The sequence below is a fragment of the Anabrus simplex genome, chromosome 2, assembly GCF_040414725.1.
Source record: "Anabrus simplex isolate iqAnaSimp1 chromosome 2, ASM4041472v1, whole genome shotgun sequence".
Lineage (NCBI taxonomy): Eukaryota > Metazoa > Arthropoda > Insecta > Orthoptera > Tettigoniidae > Anabrus > Anabrus simplex.
In genome coordinates this window covers 183864214-183889218 of record NC_090266.1, presented here as the reverse complement: position 1 = coordinate 183889218, position 25005 = coordinate 183864214, and the positions used below count along the sequence as shown (strand labels likewise).

Genomic DNA, 25005 nt, shown 5'->3' with positions numbered 1-25005 from the left:
TTTATTTAGTGGAATATGTACTTCGAAACAGGTGTAATAAATAGAAATATAGTGAAACATTAGATTTTTAATTTTTTAGGCACTTTATGAGTATGGTTGTTTCTTAAAGGATACATTGCCAAGAATAGCGAACTGGAAATAAAGTAAATCTAGCGTCAGATCAAATTAATTAAAATAGTTGTATATACAGTAGTACAAACATTGGATAAACATTACAATATAGATTAATTAAACCTAAAAGCATATAAATGACCATGATTAACAAAAATATATGCTCATGTGCATTAAATTGAAAATATTTCAAACCATCTTTAACCAGATCGTGCATTACAATTTGTAAAATAGTGTATAGTGGTTGATAGAGTGACTTTGCGAAAACGTAAATACTCTCGGAGCGTATGCCATTTAAAGGGGGTAATGAGTGTGAGTAAAAGATTGTCTTCCTGCATCCCGATGGGCCAGATGTAATACATCGAATAGTAAAAGGAAACAACGTTCCATGACGTCATTTTGTAGTAAGAGTAGTAGGTAAGAGATGTGGCACTATGCCACTAACAGGTAGTGTGTCTTGCTGCTTTATAATAATAACTAAATAATAAAGTAGCCCATAGTAACATACATATCAAACGAAACAACAAGTAACTGTCACTTCATAAAGCGCTCTTGACGAGCAAAGTCCTCTACAGAATGGTGAAACAACAATATCCAAACGTTATGAGGAAGAAAACTAAAACTGTTGGATGGAAAGAAGTTGTTAAATCTGCAGGAAAAGCTGCTCGAGGGGAAAATTACTAAGGCACTACGCGCATCAAGAGCGAGAATTTCTCCAAAGTGCAGAGCAATATTTTGTTAACGTTCACGAATTATTCCTGTACCAAAACGAGGAGGATTTCTTTCTGAGCTGTTTGCTGGACTAGCAGCTTTAGGGTGTTTGCTGGGTGGTGCTAGTGCTGTAGCAAGAACTGTTAAGGCTGTAGAAGGAGCGAAGCAACAGTTGAAAGAGCGTGAACGTCATTACAAGACAATGGAGGCAATTGCATTACAAGGCAAAGACGTGCACGTGAAGCTAGCACTATGGAAATAGGGCTTGGCAACTACATATCATCAAAAACGTCTACTGAATGCACTGCCACATCGAGCTCTAACCCACGAAGAAGTTCTTATGTTTGATAAACAACTAGGAATTCATTGTTTTCGCAGTGTGTATTTGCGCGATCAACTACCATCACGCCCACGTGAACGTGAGAGTGCTGTAATTAACTTAGACAACAGTCGCGGACCTGAAACTCATTACGTTGCCTACATAAAACGTTGATTACTACGTAAAATATATGGCATTACGATAGCTATGGAGAATTACCTCCTCCATTTGAACTCATGCGTTATTTCGGAAGCAGTGCAGACATTGCTTACAATAAAAACTGTGTGCAAAAATTCAATACACGCATGTGCGGACGATTATGTCTTATGTTCTTTTATCAAACCCAGACAGTAGACAAAGAGCATCACTGTACACGTGATGACCAACGGTGTAAGAACGTTCGATGTACGCGGAGAAGGACCTGAAACAACCGTCTACTTTAATCCACCGATCGAACTCGGTCATCAACAACATAGTCTTGGACTTGTGTCGTTTGAAAGCTACAATAAAATCTATAATGTGCCTGATGGCTTAAACAAGTTCTATTACGATGAGTATGTGCTAACGCTACCGTTAGGCAGTTATTCAGTAGATGATATTCATGACTATATTAAAAGTACGTTAATTGATCAGTTTAGTGATGAGAGTTTTAGTAAAAATAATTACAAGTTCTCAATTACTGTGAGCAACATCGCACTTAAATGTATTATTGAGTCTTCATTCAATATTGACTTTAAATCACAACCTGATTCGATTGGACCATTGCTTGGATTTTCACCAAGAGAGCTTATACCGAACGTACGTTATGAGTCTAATAAACCTATAACATTCTTCGATGATCATCTTGTAAACATTACTTGTAATATTATTATAGACTTGTATAGTAATCAACAAACTTCACACGTCCTGCATGACCTTATTGTTACAGAGGAATGTGTTTATACTATAAGCGAGAAACCGTCGGTAGTTCTTTATCATCCTGTGTGTGTAAAACACGTTAGTATTATCACACTCAGGCTTGTGAATAAACATAATCAGCTTATTAATTCAGATAGGCAAACGTACATAGCTACAAACTTTATCTTAAACCAGTATGAAAATATCTATAAAACATGGTGTAGCCCTACATTCCGGACACATACTATGTGTTTGCGAAGTCTAAACGAGTTAACAGATGACCATGAGCAGATTCTCCTAGATTTAGGTTATACGTTACTACAACAAAATGGAAGAAATTCTAGACGTCCTGAACACAGTAGAAACTCATGAAGGTGTAGTACGAAGTGAGCTTCATTCTTATCGAACTTTTACGTTTGGACTCAATAACAATGATGAAATTCGCTGTATCATTCATACGCGAGTTGTACACACCTTACCACATGAAAGCTACCTCTATAATGAAGGACGCCTGGATAAGTCAGATGGAAGTGGACCAAGCACATCTCAACTAAACAACCATGGTCTACCTTTTCTCTTTTCTGAAACGCGTTATGAAGTAAATAATGTGGAAATAGATAGATCGAAGAATGTTGGTATTACAAGTGCAACGAAACTCTACACTTCTTATAGTGATGAAGAAAGTAACCTTTTACGGATGGCAGGATATTGTCGGAAAGCCAAAAACAACTGGATGATTAATCAGGACGGCACTTTTTCTGGTATGTTACCATTTAGGAAAGATCACAATATGAAGATAAAGTTGGGATTCAAGAGGACAAATTGGGGAAAATATTCATTAATAGGAACGGAAGTTAGGGATTGGAATATCTTACCAAGGGAGATGTTCAATGAATTTCCAATTTCTTTGAATCTAAATCTATCTCTCTCTCTATATATATATATAAAGTAACTTGTCCTGACTGACTGACTGACTGACTAACTGACTGACTGACTGACTGACTGACTGACTCATCATCGCCGACCCAAAACTACTGGCCATAAAGAAATGAAATTTTGGGGATACATTCATAATAACATGTAGGTGCTCGCTAAGGGAGGATTTTTGGATATTCTGTCGCTAAGGGGGTTTAAAGGGCGCTGAATTTTTATAATGAGGATGTCTATATCTCAAAAACTTAAAAGTTTACAGACGTAAAAATTGGTGTTTGGAATCTCCTTTAAAAATAAACGAATTTTTTGTTTTCAGAAAATCCCATTAAGGAGGGTGCAAAAAGGGGGAAAAGTGGTTGAACACCTTTTATGAGGAGACTTATATCTAAAAAACGGAAGATGTTACATACATGAAAATTGAAATTTGGAATCTCCTTTGAAAATAAATAAATACGTGTTTTTGTGTTTTTGGATAATCCGATGAATAGGGGGTGAAAAGGAGTGACAAAAGGGGTGAAATAAAAAAAAACGATAATTGAAAATTATCTAAAACACGCAGCATATTACAGATTTGAAAACTGGTAATTGGAATTTCCTGTATAAGTAAAGAAAAATACATTTTACGGAAAATCCAATTAAGGGGATCTGAAAAAGGAGGTGAATTTTTAAAATTAGCATATCTGCGGTATATCTCAAAAACTTAACATGTTGTAGACGTGAAAATCGGTATTTTGAATCTCCATTAAAAATAAGGAAACACGTGTCCTTTGGTTTTCGGAAAAAACCCTTAACGGGGAGAGGGGGTGAAATAATAAAAAAATTAGATGAATTGTTGTATGATAATGCATGTATATATACCAAAATCTCTAAAGATATTACAGACGTTAAAACTGGTATTTGGAATCTCCTTTAAAAATAAACACGCATTTGGGGGGGGATCAACTTGGTAGGGGAGATGAAAACGGAGATGAATTCCTTTCACAAGGATACATATATCTCAAAAACTGAAGATGTTACAGTCGTGATAATTGGTATTTGGAAGCTCTTTTAAGAAAACGGGTACTGTTTGTTCTTGGAAAATTCACTTGAGTGGGGAGTGTGAAAGGAAGTAAAAAAAATGAACTATTTTTCTGGAGAAAAATTATATCTCAAAACTGAAGGTTACAGCCGTGGAAAGTGGCATTTGGAATCTCCTTTAAAAATAAAGAAAGGCGCAATTTTTGTGTGGGGGAAACCAACTTAACCGGGCGGTGTTGGGGTGAAAAAGGAGTTGAATTATTTTCATGAGGATACTTTTATCTCAAAAACTGAAGATGTTACAGACATGAAAATTTGTGTTTGGAATTTTCTTTCAAAGTAAAGAAACGCGTAATATTTTGTCTTTGGAAAATCCACTTAAGGGGGTGAATTAATTGAAACATTGGATGAATACTTTGTATGAGGATACTTATATCTCAAAAACTAAAGAAGTTACGGACGTGAATATTAGTATTTGGAATCTCCTTTAAAAATAATGAAACGCGCATTGGGGGTGGGGGCAATCACTTGGGGGCGGTGGCGGTGTAAAAGGACTTTAATTCCTTTTTATGAGGTGACATATATCTCATAACTGAAGATGTTATAGTCGCGATAATTGGCATATGGAAGCTCCTTTATAAAGAATGAAACAAGTTTTTTTGGTTTTAGGAATCTTCACTTAAGGGGGAGGATGAAAGTTAGTGAAAACGTTTAATTCTTTTTATGGAGAAACTTAGATGTCAAAAACTTAAGGTTATACACGTGAAAATTTATGTTTGGAGTCTCCTTTAAAAACGGAGAAACACGCATTTTTTGGAGGGGAGAATCAACTTAACGGGATAGGGTTGAAAACGAGTTGAATTCTTTTTATAAGGATACTTATATCTCAAAAGCTAAAGAAGTTAAAGACGTGAAAACTGATATTTGGAATCTCCTTTAAAAACAAAGAAACACGCACTTTTGAGGAGGGGGAATCAACAAAGCGGGTAGGAAATTGGGGGGTGAAAAAGGAGTTGAATTACTTTTATGAGTAGGTACACTTATAACTCAAAAACTGAAGATGTTACAGACGTGAAAATTAGTATTTGGAATCTCCTTTAAAAGTAAAGAAACACGCATTTTTTTTTCGGAAAATCGATGTAAGGGGTGTGGGGTTGAAAATAAGTAATTTAGGAGTTGAAATATGTTTATGAGGATACTTTATCTTAAAACTCAAGCTGTTACAGACGCGAAAGTTGGTATTTTGAATTTCCTTTCAAAATAAAGAAACACGTATTTTTTTCGGAAGGTCCACTTAAGGCGGGAGAGGGGTGGAAAGAAGTGAAGAAGAAGAAGTTGAATTATTCTTATGAGTATACATTTATCTCAAAACCTGAAGCTGTTACAGACGTACGGGCAAGAAAACTGGTATTTGGAATCTCCTTTAAAAGTAATGAAAAACGATTTTTTTGTTTTCGGAAAATCCATTTGAAGGGCTGAAAAGAATTCGAAAAGCGGCTGAATTTTTAAAATGAGTACCGATGTATGTAAATTAAATATAAAAAATTTAACGTGTTAGAGACAAGAAACTTGGTATTTGGAAAGTCCTTTAAAAATACAGGAAACTGTACCTTTTTGTTTTCGGAGAAGGCACTTAACACGGGGTGAAAATAAGTGAAAAGTAGTTGAATTGTTTTTTTTATGAGGATACTTAATTCTTAAAAACTGAAGATGTTACAGACGTGAAAATTGATATTTGGAATCTCCTTTAAAAATATAGAAACATGCATATTTTTCGGAAAATGCGCTTAGATGGGAGTGAGGGTGGGGGAAGATCTGATCAAGGGTTTGAATTCTTTTTATGGGGATACTTATGTGTATCTCAAAAGCTGAAGATGTTACAGATGTGGGAATAGGTATTTGGAATCTCCTCTAAAAATGGAGAACATGTATTTACTTTTTCGACTGGAGAGAAAACTGTTTCTCACATGTACAGTTCTATGTCGCATGGTCGTCTTAGCCCCGAAAGGTAATACCATAAACAGGGTTTACAAAGAATTTCTGGGGTAAATGAAACTCAATTTTTGGGTGAGTTTTATACTTCAGGAATTTTCTGATAATGTCTTAGTAGAATGCCGAGGAACGATTACTTTGATCAAATTACGGAATCCACGCGAGCGAAGCCGCGGGTAATTGCTAGTCTATAGACACTTAAGAAAATGGAAATTGCAACACCATGAAGGCAATGGTCGTTTGTGTTGATTTTCAAGATATAGAACAATGCCATGTAGGTATGTAAGCGATCAAAGTTTCAGACCCATTGGATTGTTGCTACAGGTCTCCCCACGTGATTGGTCGCTGAGGAATCAACTCCAGTATACTGACTCTGGTGTAGCGTAGTTGATTTGCAGTCTGTGCAGTGAAGTGTTCCCCGTCAAACATGCCTCGACGATAGAGAATAGCACGCTATCAACAACTGTCGCCGTTTGAGAAGACTCGGATAATTGGGCTGTGTGAGGCTGGATTATCGCTAAGGACTGTCGCTGCACGTGTTGTCTGACAGGCATCTACTGTACAACGTGTATGGCAGCAGTGGTCAAATGAAGGTACCCACACTCGTAGACCTGGCACAGGCCCAGCGCGACGGACAACTGTGAGAGAGGATCGCCGCATCATTAGGATAGCCCGGATGGAACCCCATGCAACAGCAGCCCAAATTCGAGCAGCAGTGGCACCCCATGTTACACAACAAAAAGTTGGTAATCGCCTGCGTGCAGCTGGCGTACGAGCCCGTGTCCCTGCAGAAGGTGTTCCATTGACCCCACAACAGCGACGTGTAAGGCTGGCCTGGTGTCGAGAAAGATCGACGTGGGTCGGCGAATGGCATAGGGTCGTCTTTAGTGATGAATCGCGCTTCTGTATTGCCCGCAGTGATCGCCGAAATTGTGTGCGCCGACGTACCTAGGAGAGGGGCAACCCAGATCTTATTGTCGAGAGGCACACAGGGCCAACACCAAGCATTATGGTCTGGGAAATATTGGCTTTAATGTGAGATCACAATTAGTTCTTGTTGAGGGCACTATGACTGCTCGACAGTACGTTGATAGGGTACTCAATCCAGTGGTTGTCCCGATGGCGAACGTTGCTAATGGGAACAATGCCCGGGTTCTTACTGCACGCATCTCCAGAGAAGCTCTCCACGACATCACAACCTTAGAATGGCCCGCCAGATCCCCGGACCTTAGTCCTATTGAGCATGTGTGGGGCATGATGGGTCGACAACTGGCCAATCGTCCTCAGCCACCCACAACTCTGTAACAACTGACCCGTGCAGTGCAGCAAACATGGGCCACAATTCCTCAGGAAGCGATCCAGGGCCTTATTGACTCCATACCTCGACGAATTCATCAATGTATTGCAGCTTGTGGTGGGCACATCCTGTATTGATTGTTGTCCAAACTTGCGGTCAGAGGGCCCTAAAAACGTAATCATAGACTCACAACCAAACACTCGTACTGCAAGTTCAATTGCAGCTATGTAGCACCATTCCTTGTGGGTGTTGCAATTTCCATTTTCTTCAGTGTATATAAAAGAACTTGTCCTGACTGACAGACTGACTGGCAGATTCATCATCGCCGAGCTAAAACTACTGGACATAGAGAAATGAAATTTTGAAGATACATTCATATTAATATGTAGGTACTCGCTAAGGGAGGATTTTTTATTATTCTGTCGCTAAGGGGGTGAAAAGGGGGGTGAATTTTTAAAATGAGGATATCTATATCTCAAACACATAAAAGATTACAGAGGTAAAACTGGTATTTGGAATCTCCTTTAAAAATAAAGCAACACTTATTTTTTGTTTTCGGAAAATCCCATTAAGGGGGGTGGAAAAGGGGGAAAAGGTGTTGAACACCTTTTATGAGGAGACTTATATCTCAAAAACTGAAGATGTTACATACATGAAAATTGAAATTTGGAATCTCCTTTGAAAATAAAGAAACACCTGTTTATGTATTTTTGGATAATCCGATGAATAGGGGGTGAAAAGGAGTGACAAACGGGGTGAATTTTTAAAAGACGATATCTGCAAATTATATGAGACACGTAACATATTACAGATTTGAAAACTGGAATTTCCTGTAAAAGTAAAGAAACAAACATTTTAACGGAAAATCCAATTAAGGGGAACTGAAAAATTGGGTGAATTTTTAAAATTAGCATATCTACATTATATCTCAAATCTTAACATGTTGCAGACGTGAAAATTGGTATTTTGAATCTCCATTAAAAATAACGAAAGACGTACCCTTTGGTTTTCGAAAAATATCCTTAATGGGGGGAGGGGTGAAAGAATAAAAAAAATTGATGAATTGTTGTGTGATAATGTATGTATATAAACCAAAATCTCTAAAGATACTACAGACGTTAAAACTGGTATTTGGAATATCCTTTAAAAATAAAGAAACACGCATTTGGGGGGATCAACTTGGTAGGGGAGATGAAAACGGAGATGAATTTCTTTTACAAGGATACATATATCTCAAAAAACTAAAGATGTTACAATCGTGATAATTGGTATTTGGAAGCTCTTTTAAAGAAACGGGTACTGTTTGTTTTTGGAAAATTCACTTGAGAGGGGAGTGTGAAAGGAAGTAAAAAATTGAATTCTTTTTCTGGAGAAACTTTTTATCTCAGAACTGGATGTTACAGAAGTGGAAATTGGTATTTGGAATCTCCTTTAAAAATAAAGAAAGGCGCAATTTTTGGGTGGGGGGAACCAAATTAACCGGGCGGTACTGGAGTGAAAAAGGAGCGGAATTCTTTTTATGAGGATACTTATATCTCAAACACTGAGGATGTTACAGGCACGAACATTTGTATTTGGAATTTTCTTTCGAAGTAAAGAAACACGTAATCTTTTGTCTTTGGAATATCCTCTTAAGGGGGGTGTATTAATTGAGAAATTAGTTGAATTCTTTGTGTGAGGATACTTATATCTCAAAAACTAAAGATGTTACACACGTGGAAATTAGTATTTGGAATCTCCTTTAAAAATGAAGAAACGCGCTTTGGAGGGGGGTGGGGGAAATCACTTGAGGCGTTGGCGGTGGAAAAAGGACTTTAATTCCTTTTTATGAGGATACATATATCTCAAAACTGAAGGTGTTACAGTCACGATAATTGGCATTTGGATGCTCCTTTATAAATAAAGAAACAATATTTTTTGTTTGAGGAAAGTTCATTTAAGGGGGGAGGAGGACGAAAGGAAGTGGAAAATTTTAATTATTTTCGTGGAGAAACTTAGATCTCAAAGACTTAAGGTTTCACGCTTGAAAATTTCCATTTGGAATCTCCTTTTAAAATGAAGAAAGACGCATATTTTGAAAGGGAGAATTCACTTAACGGGATGGGGTGAAAAATGTGTTGAAATTTTTTATGAGGATACTTATATCTCAAACACTGAAGATGTAACATGCATGAATATTTTTATTTGTAATCTTCTTTCAAAGTAAAGAAAAACGTGTTCTTTTGTTTTCGGAAAATCCACTTAAGGGGGGTGAATGAATTGAAAAATTAGTTGAATTCTTTGTATGAGAATATTTATATCTCAAAAGCTAAAGATGTTAAAGACGTGAAAATTGGTATTTGGAATCACCTTTAAAAATAAAGAAACACGCACTTTTGGGGAGGGGGTGATCAACGTAACGGGTAGGAAGGGGGGTGATAGAGGAGTTGAATTACTTTTTTGAGTATACTTATACATCAAAAACTGAAGATGTTACAGACGTGAAAATTAGTATTTGGAATCTCCTTTAAAAATGAAGAAACACGCATTTGTTTTTTTTCGGAAAATCGATGTAAGGTGTGTAAGGGATGTCTTAGAACAATGGCGATGAACGATTATTTTGATCAAATGATGAAATCCACGCGAGCGAAGCAGCGGGTAATCGCTAGTCTATATATATATAAAAACTTGTCCCACTGACTGATTCATCATCGCCGTGCCTAAACTACTGGACAAAAAGAAATGAAATTTTGTGATTCATATATATTAACATGTAGGTGCTCGCTAAGGGAGCATTTTTGGATATTCTGTCTCTAAGGGGGTGAAAAAGGGGGGGTAAATTTTTAAAATGAGGAGATCTATATCTCAAAAACTTAACAGTTTACAGACGCAAAAGTTGGTATTTGGAATCTCCTTTAAATGTAAAGAAATACGAATTTTTTGTTTTAGTAAAATCCCATTAGGGGGGGTGGAAAAGGGGAAAATATGTTGAACACCTTTTATGAGGAGACATATCTCAAAAACTGAAGTTGTTAAAGACATGAAAATTGAAATTTGGAATCTCCTTTGAAAGTAAAGACATACGCACTTTTGTGTTTCTGGATAATCCAATGAATAGGGGGTTAACAGGAGTGACAAACGGGGCGAATTTTAAAAATGACTCTATCTGCAAATTATCTCAGACACGTAACGTATTACATTTGAAAACTGGTATTTGGAATTTCCTGTAAAATTAAAGAAACATAAATATTTCAATTCAGAAAATCCACTTAAGGGGAATTGTAAAAGGGGGAGAATTTTTAAAATTAGCATATCCACAGTATATCTCAAAAACTTAACATGTTGCAGATGTGAAAAATGGTATTTGGAATCTCCTTTAAAAATAAGGAAACACGTATTCTATGGTTTTTGGCAAAAATCCTTAACGGGTGGGTGGGGGGCTGAAAGAACTGAAAGGTTAGTTCAATTATTTGTATGAGAATGTATATATAAATATATATATTCCAAAAATCTAAAGATGTTACAAACGTGCAAACTGGTGTTTGGAATCTACATCAAAAATAAAGAAACACGCATTTAGTGGGGGAATCAACTCGGTTGGGGGGGATGAAAAGTGAGATGAATTCCTTTTACGAGGATACATATATCTTAAAAGTTAAAGATGTTGCAATCGTGATAATTGGTATTTGAAAGATCTTTTGTAGAAACGGGTACTGTTTTTTTTTGGAAAATTCTCTTGAGTGGGGAGTGTGAAAGGAAGTAAATATATTGAATTCTTTTTCAGGGGAAACTTATATCTCACAACAGAAGGTTACAGACATGGAAATTGGTATTTGGAATCTCCTTTAGAAATTAAGAAACTCACTTAACGGGCGGGAATGGAGTGAAAAAGGATTTGAATTCTTTTCATGAGGATAGTTATATCTCAAGAACTGAAGATGTCACAGACATGAAAATTTGTATTTGGAATTTTTTCAAAGTAAAGAAACTCGTTATCTTTTGTCTTTGGAAAATCCACTTAAGGGGGGTGAAATAATTAAAATTTATTTGAATTCTTTGTGTGAGGATACTTATATCTCAAAAACTAAAGATGTTACACACGTGGAAATTAGTGTTTGGAATCCCTTTTAAAAATAAAGAAACACGCATTATTGGGGGGTCAATTTCGGGACGGGGACTGTGAAAAAGGAGTTTAATTCCTTTTTATGTTTCTATATATATATCTCAAAACTGAAGATGATGCAGTCATGATAATTGCCATTTGGAAGCTCCTTTATAAATAAATAAACAAGGTTTTTTGGTTTTCGGAAAATTCACTTAAGGGGGAGGGTGAAAGGAAGTGAAAAATTTAACTTTTTATGGAGAATCTTATATCTCAAAAACGTAAGGTTACACGCGTAAAAACTTGTATTTGGAATCAGCTTAAAAGAATAAATAAACACGGCACGCATTGTTTGGAGGGAGGTGGGATCAACTTAACGGGCTGGGGTGAAGTAGGAGTTAATTCTTTTTATGAGGATACTTATATCTCAAAAACTGTAGATGTTAGAGGCATTAATATTTGTATTTGGAATATTCCTTCAAAGTAAAGAAACACGTGTTCTTTTGTCTTCAGAAAATCACTTAAAGGGGTGAATGAATTGAACAATTAGTTGAATTCTTTGTCTGAGGATACTTATATCGCAAAAAGTAAAAATGTTAAAGATATGATAATTGGTATTTGGAATATCTTTTATAAATAAAGACACACGCACTCTTGGGGAGGGGAAATCAACTTAATGGGTAGGAAAGGGGGTGGGGGTGAAAAACGAGTTGAATTACTTTTATGACGATACTTATATCTCAAAAACTGCAGATGATACAGACGTGAAAATTAGTATTTGGAATCTCCTTTAAAAATAAAGGAACAAGCATATGTTTTTTGGGAAAATCGACGTAAGGGGTGTGGGATTGAAAATAAGTAAATAAGGAGTTGAAATATTTTAATGAGGATACTTTATCTTAAAAACTGAAGCTGTTACAGACGTGAAAGTTGGTATTTTGATTTTCCTTTCAAAATAAAGAAACACGTATTTTTTATTTCGGAAAGTCCAGTTAAGGCAGGGGAGGGGTGGAAAGAACTCGAGAAGAAGAAGTTGAATTATGAGTATACATTTATCTCAAAAACTGAATGGGTTAAATGCGTACAGACATGAAAACTGATATTTGGAATCCCCTTTAAGAATGAAACACGTATTTTTTTTGTTTTTGGAAAATCCAGTTAAGGGACTGAAAGGAATTGGAAAAGCGGGCGAATTTTTAAAATGAGTATACCGGTATATCCACATTATATGTCAAAAGCTTAACACGTTGGAGACAAGAAACTAAGTATTTGGAAAGTCCTTTAAAAATGCAGGAACCTGTACTTTTTGTTTCGGAGAAGGCACTTAACAAGGGGTGAAAAGAAGTGAAAAATAGTTGAATTATTTTTATGAGGATACTTATATCATAAAACTGAAGATGTTACAGAAGTGAAAATTGGTATTTGTAATCTCCTTTAAATATAAAGAAACATGTATTTTTGTTTTCGGAAAATACACTTAGATGGAGGTGAGGGTGGGGGAAGGACTGAATAAGGGGTTGAATTCTTTTTATGGGGATACTTATGTATATCTCAAAAATTGAAGATGTTGAAGTTGTGGGAATAGGTATTTGGAATTTGGAATCTCCTTTAAAAATAAAGAAACATGTATTTATTTTTTCGATTTGAGAGAAGACTGTTTCTCATATGTACAGTTCCATGTCACATGGTCGCCTTAGCTCCAAAAGGTAATTCCACAAACAGGGTTTACAAAGAATTTCTGGGGTAAATGAAACTCAATTTTGGGGTGAGTTTTTATACTTCAGGAATTTTCTGATAATGTCTTAGTACACTGCTGAGGAACGATTACTTTCATCAAATTATGAAATCCACTTGAGCGAAGCCGCGAGTACATATATAATAACATGTACTGACTGACTGACAGATTGATTCATCATCGCCAAGCCAAAACTACTGGACACGAATGAAATTTTGAGGAAACATTTATGTTAGTGTGTAGGTACTCACTAAGGAAGTATTGTGGGGTATTCCCTCGCTAAGGGTGTGAAAAGAGGGGAGGAATTTTTAAATGAGGATATCTATATCTCAAAAACTTAAAAGTTTACGGACGTAAAACTTGGTATTTGGAATCTCCTTTAAAAATAAAGAAACACGTCTTTTTTGTTTTCGCAAAATCCCATTAAGGGAGTGAAAAAGTGAAAAAATTGTTGAATACCTTAAATGAGGATACTTATATTTCAAAAAAAGAAGATGTTGGAGACATGAAAATTGGTATTTCGAATCTTCTTTAGAAATAAAGAACAAGTACTTTTTGTTTTTGAAAAATCCAATGAATAGGGGGTGAACGGGATTGACAAACGGGGTGGTATTAAAAAAATATGTATATCTAGGCCTACAATATATCTCAGACACTTAACGTGTTACAGACTTGAAAACTGGTACATAGAATCCCCTGTAAATGTAAAGAAACATAGATAATTTATTTTCGGGAAATCCACTTATGGGGAACTGAAAAAGGGGGTGAATTTTTAAAAAGAGAATATCTACAGAACATTTCATAAACTTAACATGTTACAGACGTGAAAATTGGTATTTTTAATCTGTTTTAGAAATTTTTTGTTTATAAAAACATTAAAGCCATAGGGTAAAAGGACTGAAAAAGGGATTGCATTATTTTTATTAGGATAGTGATATCTCAAAAACTGAAGATGTTATACAGGTGAAAATTGATATTTGGAGTTACCTTTAAAACAAAGACATAACGTATTTCTTTGTTTTCGGAAAATCCACTTAAGGGGTGGGGGTGAAGGAATTGATAAATTAGTTGAATTCTATGTATGGGGTTACTTATATCACAAAAGCTAAAGACGTCGCAGACATGAAAATTGGCATATGGAATCTCCTTTAAACATAAAGAAGCATGCATTATTTCGTTTTCGGAAAATACACGTAAGGGGGTGTGAAATAATCGAAAAATTAGTTGAATTATTTTTATGAAGATACTTATAACTTTAAAAAACCAAAAATTTTACTGACGTGAAAATTTATATTTGGAATCTCCTTTATAGGTAAAGAAAAATATGATTTTGTTTTCGGAAAATTCACTTAAGGGGGAAGGGTGAAGGGAAGTAAATGGAATTGAATTCCTTTTATGGCGATACTTATATATCAATAAATGAATGCTACAGACCTGAAAATTGATATTTAGAATCTACTTTTAAAAACACAATTTTTTGAGGGGGAGCGGGAATCAACTTAATTGGGGGTGGTAGGTGAAAAAGGTGTTGTTTTCTTTTTATGAGGATACTTATATCGCAAAAACTGAAGATGTTACAGACAAGAATATTTGTATTTGGAATCTTCTTTCAAGGTAAAAAAAACATATTATTTTGTTTTCGGAAAATCAACTTAAGGGCGGTGAATAAAATTAAAAATTAGTTGTTTTCTTTGTATGAGTGTACTTATATCTGAGAAACTAAAGATCTTACAGACATGAAATTGTTATTTGGAATCTCCTTTAAAAATATAGAAACACTTATTCTTTTGTTCTCAGAAAATTACTTAAGGGGGATGAAATAATTGTAAAATTATTTGAATTCTTTGTATGATGCTTATGTCTTAAAAAACTAAAGATGTTACAGACGTTAAAATGGGTATTCCGAATCTCCTTTTAAAATAAGGAGACATGTATTTTTTTGTTTTCGGAAAATCGACTTATGGGAGGGGGGGGAAGTGAAAAATAAAGGAGTTGAAATCTGTTTATGAGGATACTTATATCTCAGAAACTGAAGATGTTACAGAAGTGAAAAATGATATTTTGAATTTTCTTTAAAAGCAAAGAAACGCATATTTATTCTTTTCGGAAAGTCTACTTAAGGTTGAGAGGGTTGGAAAGAAATGAAGAAGTTGAGTTACTTTTATGAAGATACTTATATCTCAAAAACTGAGGATGTTACGGACGTGAAAACGGCTTTTGGAATCTCCTTTAAAAATAAAGAAACAAGTACTTTTTGATTTCGGAATATCCACTTAAGGGGGTTAAAAGAACTGAAAAAGCAGGTGAATTTTTAAAATGAGTACCGGTATATTTACAGTATAAGTAAAAAACGTAACATGTTACAGACATGAAAATTGGTATTTTGAATCTCCTTTAAAAATAAAGAAATGTACTTTTTGTTTTCGGAAAATCTACTTAGGTGGGGTGGGGTTGGGGGGGGCAGGGGGAAGGACAGATAAAGGGGTTGAATTATTTTTTATGGGGATACTCATATCTCAAAAACGGAAGATGTTACAGACATGGAAATAGGTATTTGGAATCACTTTTAAAAATAAATAAACATGTAATTTTGTTTGTTCCTTTACGACCGTTTCTCACATGTAGGGTTCTATGTCACATGGTCATCTCAACCCCAAAAGACAACACCACAAACGTGGTTTACAAAGAGATTCTTAGATAAATGAAACTCAATTTTTCGGTGAGTTTTTATACTTTATTAATTTTTCAGATAATGTCTTAGTGCAGTACTGAGGAACGATTACTTTTAACAAATTATGGAATCCACGCGAGAGAAGTCGCGGGCAACTGATAGTCATTCAAGAAAAGACTAGGAAAACTACAGAAGGGAAATCTGCCATCTGGGTGACTGCCTTAAATGCAGATCAGTATCGACTGATTTGATTGATTGATTGATAAATTGATTGATTGATTGATTGATTGATTGATTAATTGATTGATTGATTGATTGATTGATTGATTGATTGATTGATTGATTAATTGATTGATTGATTGAAACATATTCTCGGCTTTGCTGATGATTTTAAACGTATTATAATCAACGCAAAACAAGAGCTAATTCTGATCCATGATCGAAGTTAGTACTATTCTCTTAAAGCAGCAGAAACACCAGTAGACTCGAAAATTACTCTTCATCGTATATTGCGGAAGATTCCACATGCAGCATTATGTGATCGAGAAAAATTCGATTTTTCAAGATTGTAGAAAGTGATACACCACTACCTATACATTTTCGAAGTTGGGAGCTTCATGAGTATCCTGTGTTACCACCTACAAACAAGCATAGCTGGGTTATTAAAACGTTACTGAAAAGGCTTTTTATATTATTTGTGGATTTCAAACCCAACGTAAATTCAACCATGAAAAAGATAGCTCACAGTTTGATCACTGTAAATTAAGAAATATTAGACTATGTCTCAATGGAATTACGTGTCTCTACGAAAACATGGACATTAATTTTGAGAAAACTAAATTTGGGTCGCTCTATGACATGTTTTGTACATTTCAATCATCGTGTTATCAGAAAGAAGATCCTCCGCCGTTTTCGCCTGAATAATTTAAAAATAAAGCACCGATTGTAGTTATAGATTGGTCTTATCATGAAGAATATATAAAAGGATCTCCTGTCGATATTCATTTAGAATTTGAAAACTCTGAAAATATTCCTGTTATCACAACAGCTATTGTCTCTTTGTTCATATGAGTGATGTCACTTACCATCCACTAACGAATATTGTTACAAGACTATAAATAAGGATAGTCCACGTGAGCAATAGTGTGTGCTTCCACACCATACACCGTGGAACAGAAGAAGAAAAACGCTACACTGTTACAGACAATCGTCTTGATAACAAACAAAACTGTGAATGTGCATACTGTTCGCCTACCCGTGTAACTAATACGCAAAACCTCACTCAAGTAAGTGAGGCTATTAAGATGTTCTATAAACATAGAGTGTCAGTGCGACGATAAGCAACTTGAAAAAAGTAAACATATAACTTTATATCAGATGCCAAAACATCTTATTCAATGTTTACCACCAGGAATGTTATCTACGCACGCTGCTACTTTCGTAGATGCTTTTTGGGACATCCTATAGTAAGATGTCAGTCGATGTAACTTCATGCAGACCCTATCGACGTCATTACAAGCATCGAGCTAAAATGGTTCGGATGATTAGGATGGACCTAATCCGAAGATTGTAAACTGTGCACGGTGTGTAGGTGAACTTTTTCCCTCCTTTACAGTACTTGATAATAATTCAGAATGGAACTAAACACATAAATGACAACAAGGTAAGAACTGCATTAACCCCTTTATGAAGCATAACATGCATAATATAATATATTTTGGAAACTTAATTCCATAAACAAGAAATATTTTGTGTAATTTGAATGTTGCAGGGGGGATTACAATTTTGGAAACGTGCTACCTCTTCACAGTAAGGTGATAAGGGGTACAGCTAACTTGTCGGCAGCATAAAAAGACTGTAGTATAACCGGTAGTAGTGTGTTTAATTTTGTAAATAATTACACAATAAATATTCCTTTAACATTAAAAATTTCTTAATGCATTCCCTTTGCCTCCTCACACCTATCGAAAATATTCTCAGTTATAGTATCTATAAAGGCTTGTGTTACTAGAGAGCGACTTTGTTAAAGAACAAGTCTAATGCAAATGCTGGGGCTGTATCTAATCAATTCCACAGCCGCTTCTTTCCCACTCCTAGCTCCTTCCAGTCCCATCGTCGCCATAAGACATTTCTGTGTCGGTGCGACGTAAAACAACATGCAGAAAAAACACGCATAACCATGTCGACGTGATCGCTGCATGATAAAACAGTATGACCTTAGTACGGCACATGCTCAGTCCCACTATTGTAGAACTACATATAAAGTATGTACAACGTGTTTCATTCGCTACTCTGTTACGAAATTTGAAAAGTGCTACAAGGCCTGAAACGGAGTCAACTCTGGCACAGGTGCTCGACTAAGGAGAGATGCGTTTTAGGAGGCGGAGGATAGTTGATGGTTATTTACCCGTCGGATGGTAAAAAACTGAGCAGACCTCTCGATGCTATTCGATAGGAGAAGGCTATGCGCCACTACCGGGTTTTACCCTCTCCCTTCCTACTATCATATATCATGTCATTTATTTCATATTATTACCTTTCCTATTAAGACGGACTCCAGGAAGGGCATCCTGTTATAAAAAAATCGATCTTGGCAGGTTGAACCTTTGTCCCGTTTCTCTACAGTGTCGTGTATGAGGTGAGGTGAACCTGCAAAGTTTGTGACAGAAGGCCAGCGTCTCAACCGTCTGAGCCATTCAGCTTGGCAGGGTGAGGTAGTTGGTGGTTTACAATTTGTAATTACTAGATTGTGTACCCCGAAGATCCTTCATTAAATTCCAATCCTATTCGCAGTACTCATATGGAGTGAGGGCATATAACGCTGGTGATGGTTATTTGTCCGTCGGATGGAGACGTAAAGCCTTGAGGATACCTCTCGATGCTATTCGACAGGAGAAGGTAAAAAAAAGAGAATTGACGTGATACGCAGCCGACAACTGTTAGATACTATACTTTTTGGAAATCGCAGAAGCGTTTATCGAACTCTTTAATAACAGAATCTGCTTCGATGACATACTTCTGTATCTGAAAATTAAATTCCGGATACTGCTAGAATTTATATTGTATGTTAGATGAATTATTCAAATTAGTATTTTCCAGGGTAGTCATCATTAACTGCGAGTTATTTTTGTAGAGTTACACTGCGCTCATCTTCTCAACAATGTATTTGCTTCTACCTTGTAGCTCATTTCACTCATTTTGCTAGTAAAATCCGCGACGAAATCGGGGTAACAAAACCATTCCCCATTTTAGTGTTGTTCGTACTAATCTCCCTATCCTTTGAAAATAAACTTATTTCACTTTTTAAACTTCGACACTTTGCCTAAATTCTGTACTTGTTGAACCACCTGACATGTGAGTGTAAAATGAGATCGGGTGTGCCTTCCTCGAGGAGGAAAGTGAAAAGTTGTCGTAATTTTCCACGAACCGTATTTACTATTTTAAATGCAATGTCCATGACAATTTTTTTATTGAGTCTCCTGCTCGTCGGAATTTGTTGGTAAATTATAGAGTGGCGAGCAAGAAAATCAGGGAAATCGTCATCCTATCGACAGACAGCTTTTGCTTCAGTAGTAGTGATGACAACAAGATTATATGTTATATTAAGCTTTCTGACAAAACAATAGAAATAATTAAATATTTTATCATCTGTTCTGTTTTTTCAATAACATCATCTCAAGGAATTCTTCTTTGACGTTGAAATCTTCAGAAACCATTCAGATAAAGACTAACAAATGAGCTGTGTCACTGACGTAAGTCAGTTCATCCAACTTGAGTGAGAAAGCAATGCAACTGAACACATCTTTCAAAAGCTGCTCACATACTCACTTTCTCCGTTTACCGCACGGCCATATTTCTGGATAGTTAAAGACCTTGGATAGCAGACTTGATTTCTTATTTAGTTTTAAATACTTCAAAAAGATTATCAGCGACTTCAAAAAACCCTCTCTAACGAACTCCTCTCCCAAGAATGGTTTACACTTTTAAACTACTACTAAAATGTTTTCATTCCTTCCCTGAAGGGGGAGGCGGGCCTCCTTGACAGTACGCCGTTACAGTTGAAGGAGATGCACAGAGAAGGTGAGGGAGTTGAGGCCGTGGCTTATACTAAGAACTGTCCCGGCATTCGTCTTAGTGCAGGAGAATGGAAAACCACGGAAAACCATTCTCAGGACAGCCGACGGTTGGGGCCAGCCGTGTGGTCCAGCCCTGTCCCGTCACCCGAATGCAGAGGCGTAGGGCCACGGTAGAGCCGTGGCCACTTGTGGGCCGAGACCCATTCTGCATCCACCGATCTTTGTTTAAAACTATTGAATTGTTCAGTTTAAAGTGTGAAATTATTGCACTATTGGAATGAGTGCTTGGTTTTGCCAGCACGTACTGTTAAGTTGCTAATTTTTTAAATCTTGAGTTTACGAGTTTCACTCGTGGATGAAATACCAAAACCAAATTTACTAAAATAAAGGGCACGTTAAAGACGATCCCAGTTAGTTTTCTGGCAAGAATACTCAGATGGTACTAATTATAAAGCAGCTTTGTCTTTCATCGTAACAAGAAAACAACAACTCAATATCACGTTTGTCGAAAAAATTATAAGATTTGATCATCTCTAGCACTCATTTTCAACGTATTGAAACAATCTGAAACATGGACAATTATATTTTAAATCATGCATGATAAGATACTAAATACAGCAGGCATAAATATCGCGGACAGAGTTACGCTAAAGAACTTAACTTATTAGTTGTGTGATTATCCAGAAATCGTTGTTCAGACTACTTGTTGCACAAGACAGCAAAATATGATTTTCTCTCAATCGCACTTAGCCACATAGCTCTAACGCTACTGGAAAGGAAGTTACAAAGATATGTAGACAAATGTTCTTGAATACTCGTTAAGAGAAAATACACACTAATAACAAACTGTACCGGGTAAGCTGACCGTGCGGTCAGGGGCGCGCGGCTGTGAGCTTGCATCCGGGAGATAGTGGGTTCGAATCCTACTATCGGCAGCCCTGAAGATGGTTTTCCATAGTTTCCTATTTTCACACCAGGCAAATGCTGGGGCTGTACTTTAATTAAGGCCACGGCTGCTTCCTTCCAACTCCTAGGCCTTTACTATCCCATCGTCGCCATGACACCTACCTCTGTCGGTGCGACGTAAAGCCACTTGCAAGAAAGAATAATAATACAAAGTAAGAAACTGTCGAATCCTCACTCCTACCAGGCAAAAGAAATCGGCTAAAAATCACCCCGCGATTGACTCATTGTACATAAAAAAGCAAAGTCATCTCCGTACAGGCCATGAAGGCCTTTGAAGGGGTGAAAGGTAAAGGCTTCCACTATCCGTAACCTCGGCACTTACCTGCCCTATATGAAGCGGCAAAGCGGATGAGGATAAGGAGAGGGTGAAATGGAGGTCAGTAATCCACTGTCCAACTGAGGTGCTCCATGGAAAAGGGTGATGGAATAATAATAATAATAATAATAATAATAATAATAATAATAATAATAATAATAATATTTACAACCTACTGATATATTTTAAGGTTTCAGCGATCCCCAACTGCCAGAATTTTGTCCCACGGGAATTCTTTTACGTGCTGGATAATATATCGAAACGAGGCAGACGTATTTGAGTACCTAAAGTACCACCGAGCTGAGCCGGAATCGAACCCGCCAACCTGAGTTCGGAAGACCAGCGCTCTACCATCTGAACTACTCAGCCCGGCTACTTTCCATGCCTTTCGTAGCACAGGACACAGGAAAAAACGTGTAGCTTCCAGTGAAGTCTTTACAACATTCGTAGCTATGACAGTAGAGATATGAGTGATGCTGAACAATGGCATGCTAGCCACTGGTGCGCCTGAATACCGTGAAAGGCGCTACATTTAAGGTCAGTCATTCTGCCCCAGGACTTTGTCCGACCCATTGGTTGAATGGTCAGCGTACTGCCCTTCGGTTCAGAGGGTCCTGGGTCGATTCCCGGCCGGGTCGGGGATTTTAATAGCTCCTGATTAATTCTTCTGGCTCGGGAACTGAGTGCTCCTGTACGTCCCAACACACTCCTCTTCGTATTCAGACAACATAAGCATACTACCAACCACCACAGAAACACGCAGGAGTGATTACATTCCTCTATATAGGGTTGGCGTCAGGAAGGGCACCCGGCCGTAAACCAGGGCCAAATCCACATGTGCGACGCAGTTCGCACCCGCGACCCCACATGCGTGGGAAATGCGGTAGGAAAAGAAGAAGAAGATTCTGCAGTAGCACTTTCTGGCTGAGTGAAGAACCCAATGACAAACTACCTCACTCGTCAAGTGGCTTTGTACGCCTCATTTTAGTGCCACCATCAGACAAATAGCCTAAAACAATAATCAGTCAATCTTTATTTAGGACTGTCGCCCAGGTGGCAGATTCCCAACGATTGTTTGCCTAGTCTTTCCTTAAATGATTTCAAAAAACTTCGAAATTTACCGAATATTTTCCGTGTCACATTATTCCATTCCGTAATTCATGTAAATTGCAGCTCACCTCTACCTGGGGGGTGTGCCTGAAAAGAGCTGCACCACCTCGGGATGAGGACACGAGATTACTTTCCTTTATTTATGTAAATGAATACTTACCTCAATTTGTCCCCTTGAATTCCAACCATATTTTCATATTATGATCTTTCTTACCTTCGACAGCTCCACTCAAGAATATTTGTCTACCAATCCACACAATTTCCCCGCTGACAGTCCGGAACATTCCGTCGAGCAGCTCGTCTCCTTACTCCAGTCTTACCAACCCAAAGTTTGCAACATTTTTGTAACACTTATTTTATCACTTTTTGTCGTTTCCATCGGCGGTGCTGTTTGAGGACCCAACCTGCCTTCGAGTGATGGCTTGAAAGAAACACCTAATTACTCGGAAATCGAAGCTCTAATTACATTTTCATTCTTCGTTGGAAGCTGGATTATCAGAGAAAGAATAAATGTAAAATTCTTCTCGATCAATCTCGATTTAATTTTATAATGCAACTAAAATTTGTCCCATTAGTGCACTTTGAATTAAATTATTAGATTGTTTTGATCAAAAGGGATAAAGTACCTATAGAGTAAATCTGTGCTTTATATGAAAAACTACATTTGGTTCGTGTTTGTTGTGCAGGAGAGTTTTCGTGTGACGAGCTGGTGCCGGCCGCCAGAACTCAGGACGGCCGGCGGGGTCCCAAGAGGCCACGTACCATCCTCACCACTCAACAGCGCCGCGCCTTCAAAGCCTCCTTCGAGATCAGTCCGAAACCCTGCCGGAAAGTTCGAGAGGCACTGGCCAAAGAGACGGGGCTGAGCGTCAGAATAGTGCAGGTAAGGAAGCACGTCACATACCTCTTGTTGTTGTGTACCCATCCTTGACGGGTTAGCTTTTCTAATTACAGCAGTAATATCATCCACCGGAGTTGAGTGGCTCGGCAACGTTAGGGCATTCGAGGCCTAGGCTTTTAACACGCCTCCTCCCCTCTCCTTCTTCGAGCGACCGCTCCTTCACGATTTTTCCCTCATTTTAGTAGTCTTCACCTTTACCTTCCTCATCAATAGGGACTAATGACCACGTGCCTTTGAGCAGCAACTACCACCATCTCCATTTAATTCGTTACCATGGCGACTAAACAATACTTCCACGTCAGCGATGCTCGCCTTTGATGAACCAAAATTCTTGAATATTTCCGTTATTGTAGCTCGTATGTATGTCTACCCCCTTAGACCCGTTTCCAGCTAGGAATTCGGGGATGAGGTGAGATCAACATTTTATGGCATGTTTTTACGGCCGGTCGCCCTGGACGGGAAAATGGGAGCAAACCATTCTCAGGACAGCCGGCGGTTTCGAACCTAGTCGGCTCCCGAATGCAGAGCTTGGCTCCATAGCCGTAGCGCGTTAACACACGCAGTTATTCTAGCTCGATAATAGAAATATGTCAGGCATAAAAGATTGAAAATTGGATTTTCTATATAGGCCTAGTCGTATTTATGATGAACACGTTTAACATGAAACAAATATTTCCGGAGATATTTTAAAGTTTATGAAAAATGTAATACTCCCGAATATATCTCTTACTATACCTCGTATGGTAAAAATGTATGAAACACAAATATTTTTTTTCCAAAATATTGTTTTGAACTGTTTTACGGCACAGTTAATATTAACGGACAAATGTGAAATTTCGTGTTTTGGCCCCCTTGAAATTGCGAATGTTAATACATACCAGTCAAATAATAATAATAATAATAATAATAATAATAATAATAATAATAATAATAATAATAATAATAATAATAATAATAATAATAATAATAATAAATAATAATAATAAATAATAATAATAATATTAATAATATCTATAGCATAGTTGTCCTTGATCTTAAATATCGAGTTTCCAAAAATTTTGTTGTCTTGTGTTATCGAAACAAACAAACAGATAGTCAACTGTAATGACAAGGAACTTCTTCTCGCTCCCTCGAGGGTAATGTCAGTGCCATCATTGGTTTTCTCCCATTGAACTCGGTTGTTCGTTACTTCAATATAAAGATTTCATTTTAGGCTGAGAAAATATTCCTCCCATCTGTCAAGTGATTCAGTAGGATCTACAGTGAGTTCGCCTGATTTACCCACACCATTTCCATTTTGCTTCCCTTTCCAAGTTTCCTTATAACATTTCAGAAAGTTTTCGCTGCCACTTGACCTACCCTTTCCACGTTATTTCAAAAATCTTCGAAGGATTTCTCCTTAGACTCTACAGTTAATGTTTCACTATACTTCATTCATCTACGTATAATTCCCTATCTACATCATTATTTGTCTACTGCAATATTTGGTACGCTTTCCGTTTACGTTTACAAGCTTTGGTTTTCCCCACCTTTACACGTACTTCTCTCTGGGTATTTCTTTTCGATTTCTAGTGCAGCATCCCTGTATGCCGTATATATTCTTTGGAATAAATCGGCGAAAAATCTCCCTTCCTTGTAAGTATTATGTCAACATAAACCACTTTCGTTTTATGAATATGAGCGATCAATGTGAAGAAGCGATATAAGTCCATAACTACATCAGTTAGCTATAGGAGTGTGACATTAATGTGGAAATATTTTCATAATGAGGAGAATGGAACGAAATCGCTATCCTGCCCCTTTCCTCCCTAGCCATGAATTCTCCAGAATCAATAAACAGTGAGGATATCATTGTTATGGAGAAAATACGTC

The 25005-nt window shown here is 37.0% G+C and overlaps 1 protein-coding gene across 1 annotated transcript in view; it reads left to right on the top strand.

Annotated features, from left to right (window-relative positions):
- Positions 1 to 25005, top strand: part of LOC136862731 (LIM homeobox transcription factor 1-beta) — a 263477-nt gene that overhangs the window by 115816 nt on the left and 122656 nt on the right. The window contains exon 3 of the mRNA XM_067138957.2: positions 22919 to 23115. Within this exon, the coding sequence (XP_066995058.1) occupies positions 22919 to 23115 (197 nt within the window). The remainder of the gene's footprint in view (positions 1 to 22918; positions 23116 to 25005) is intronic.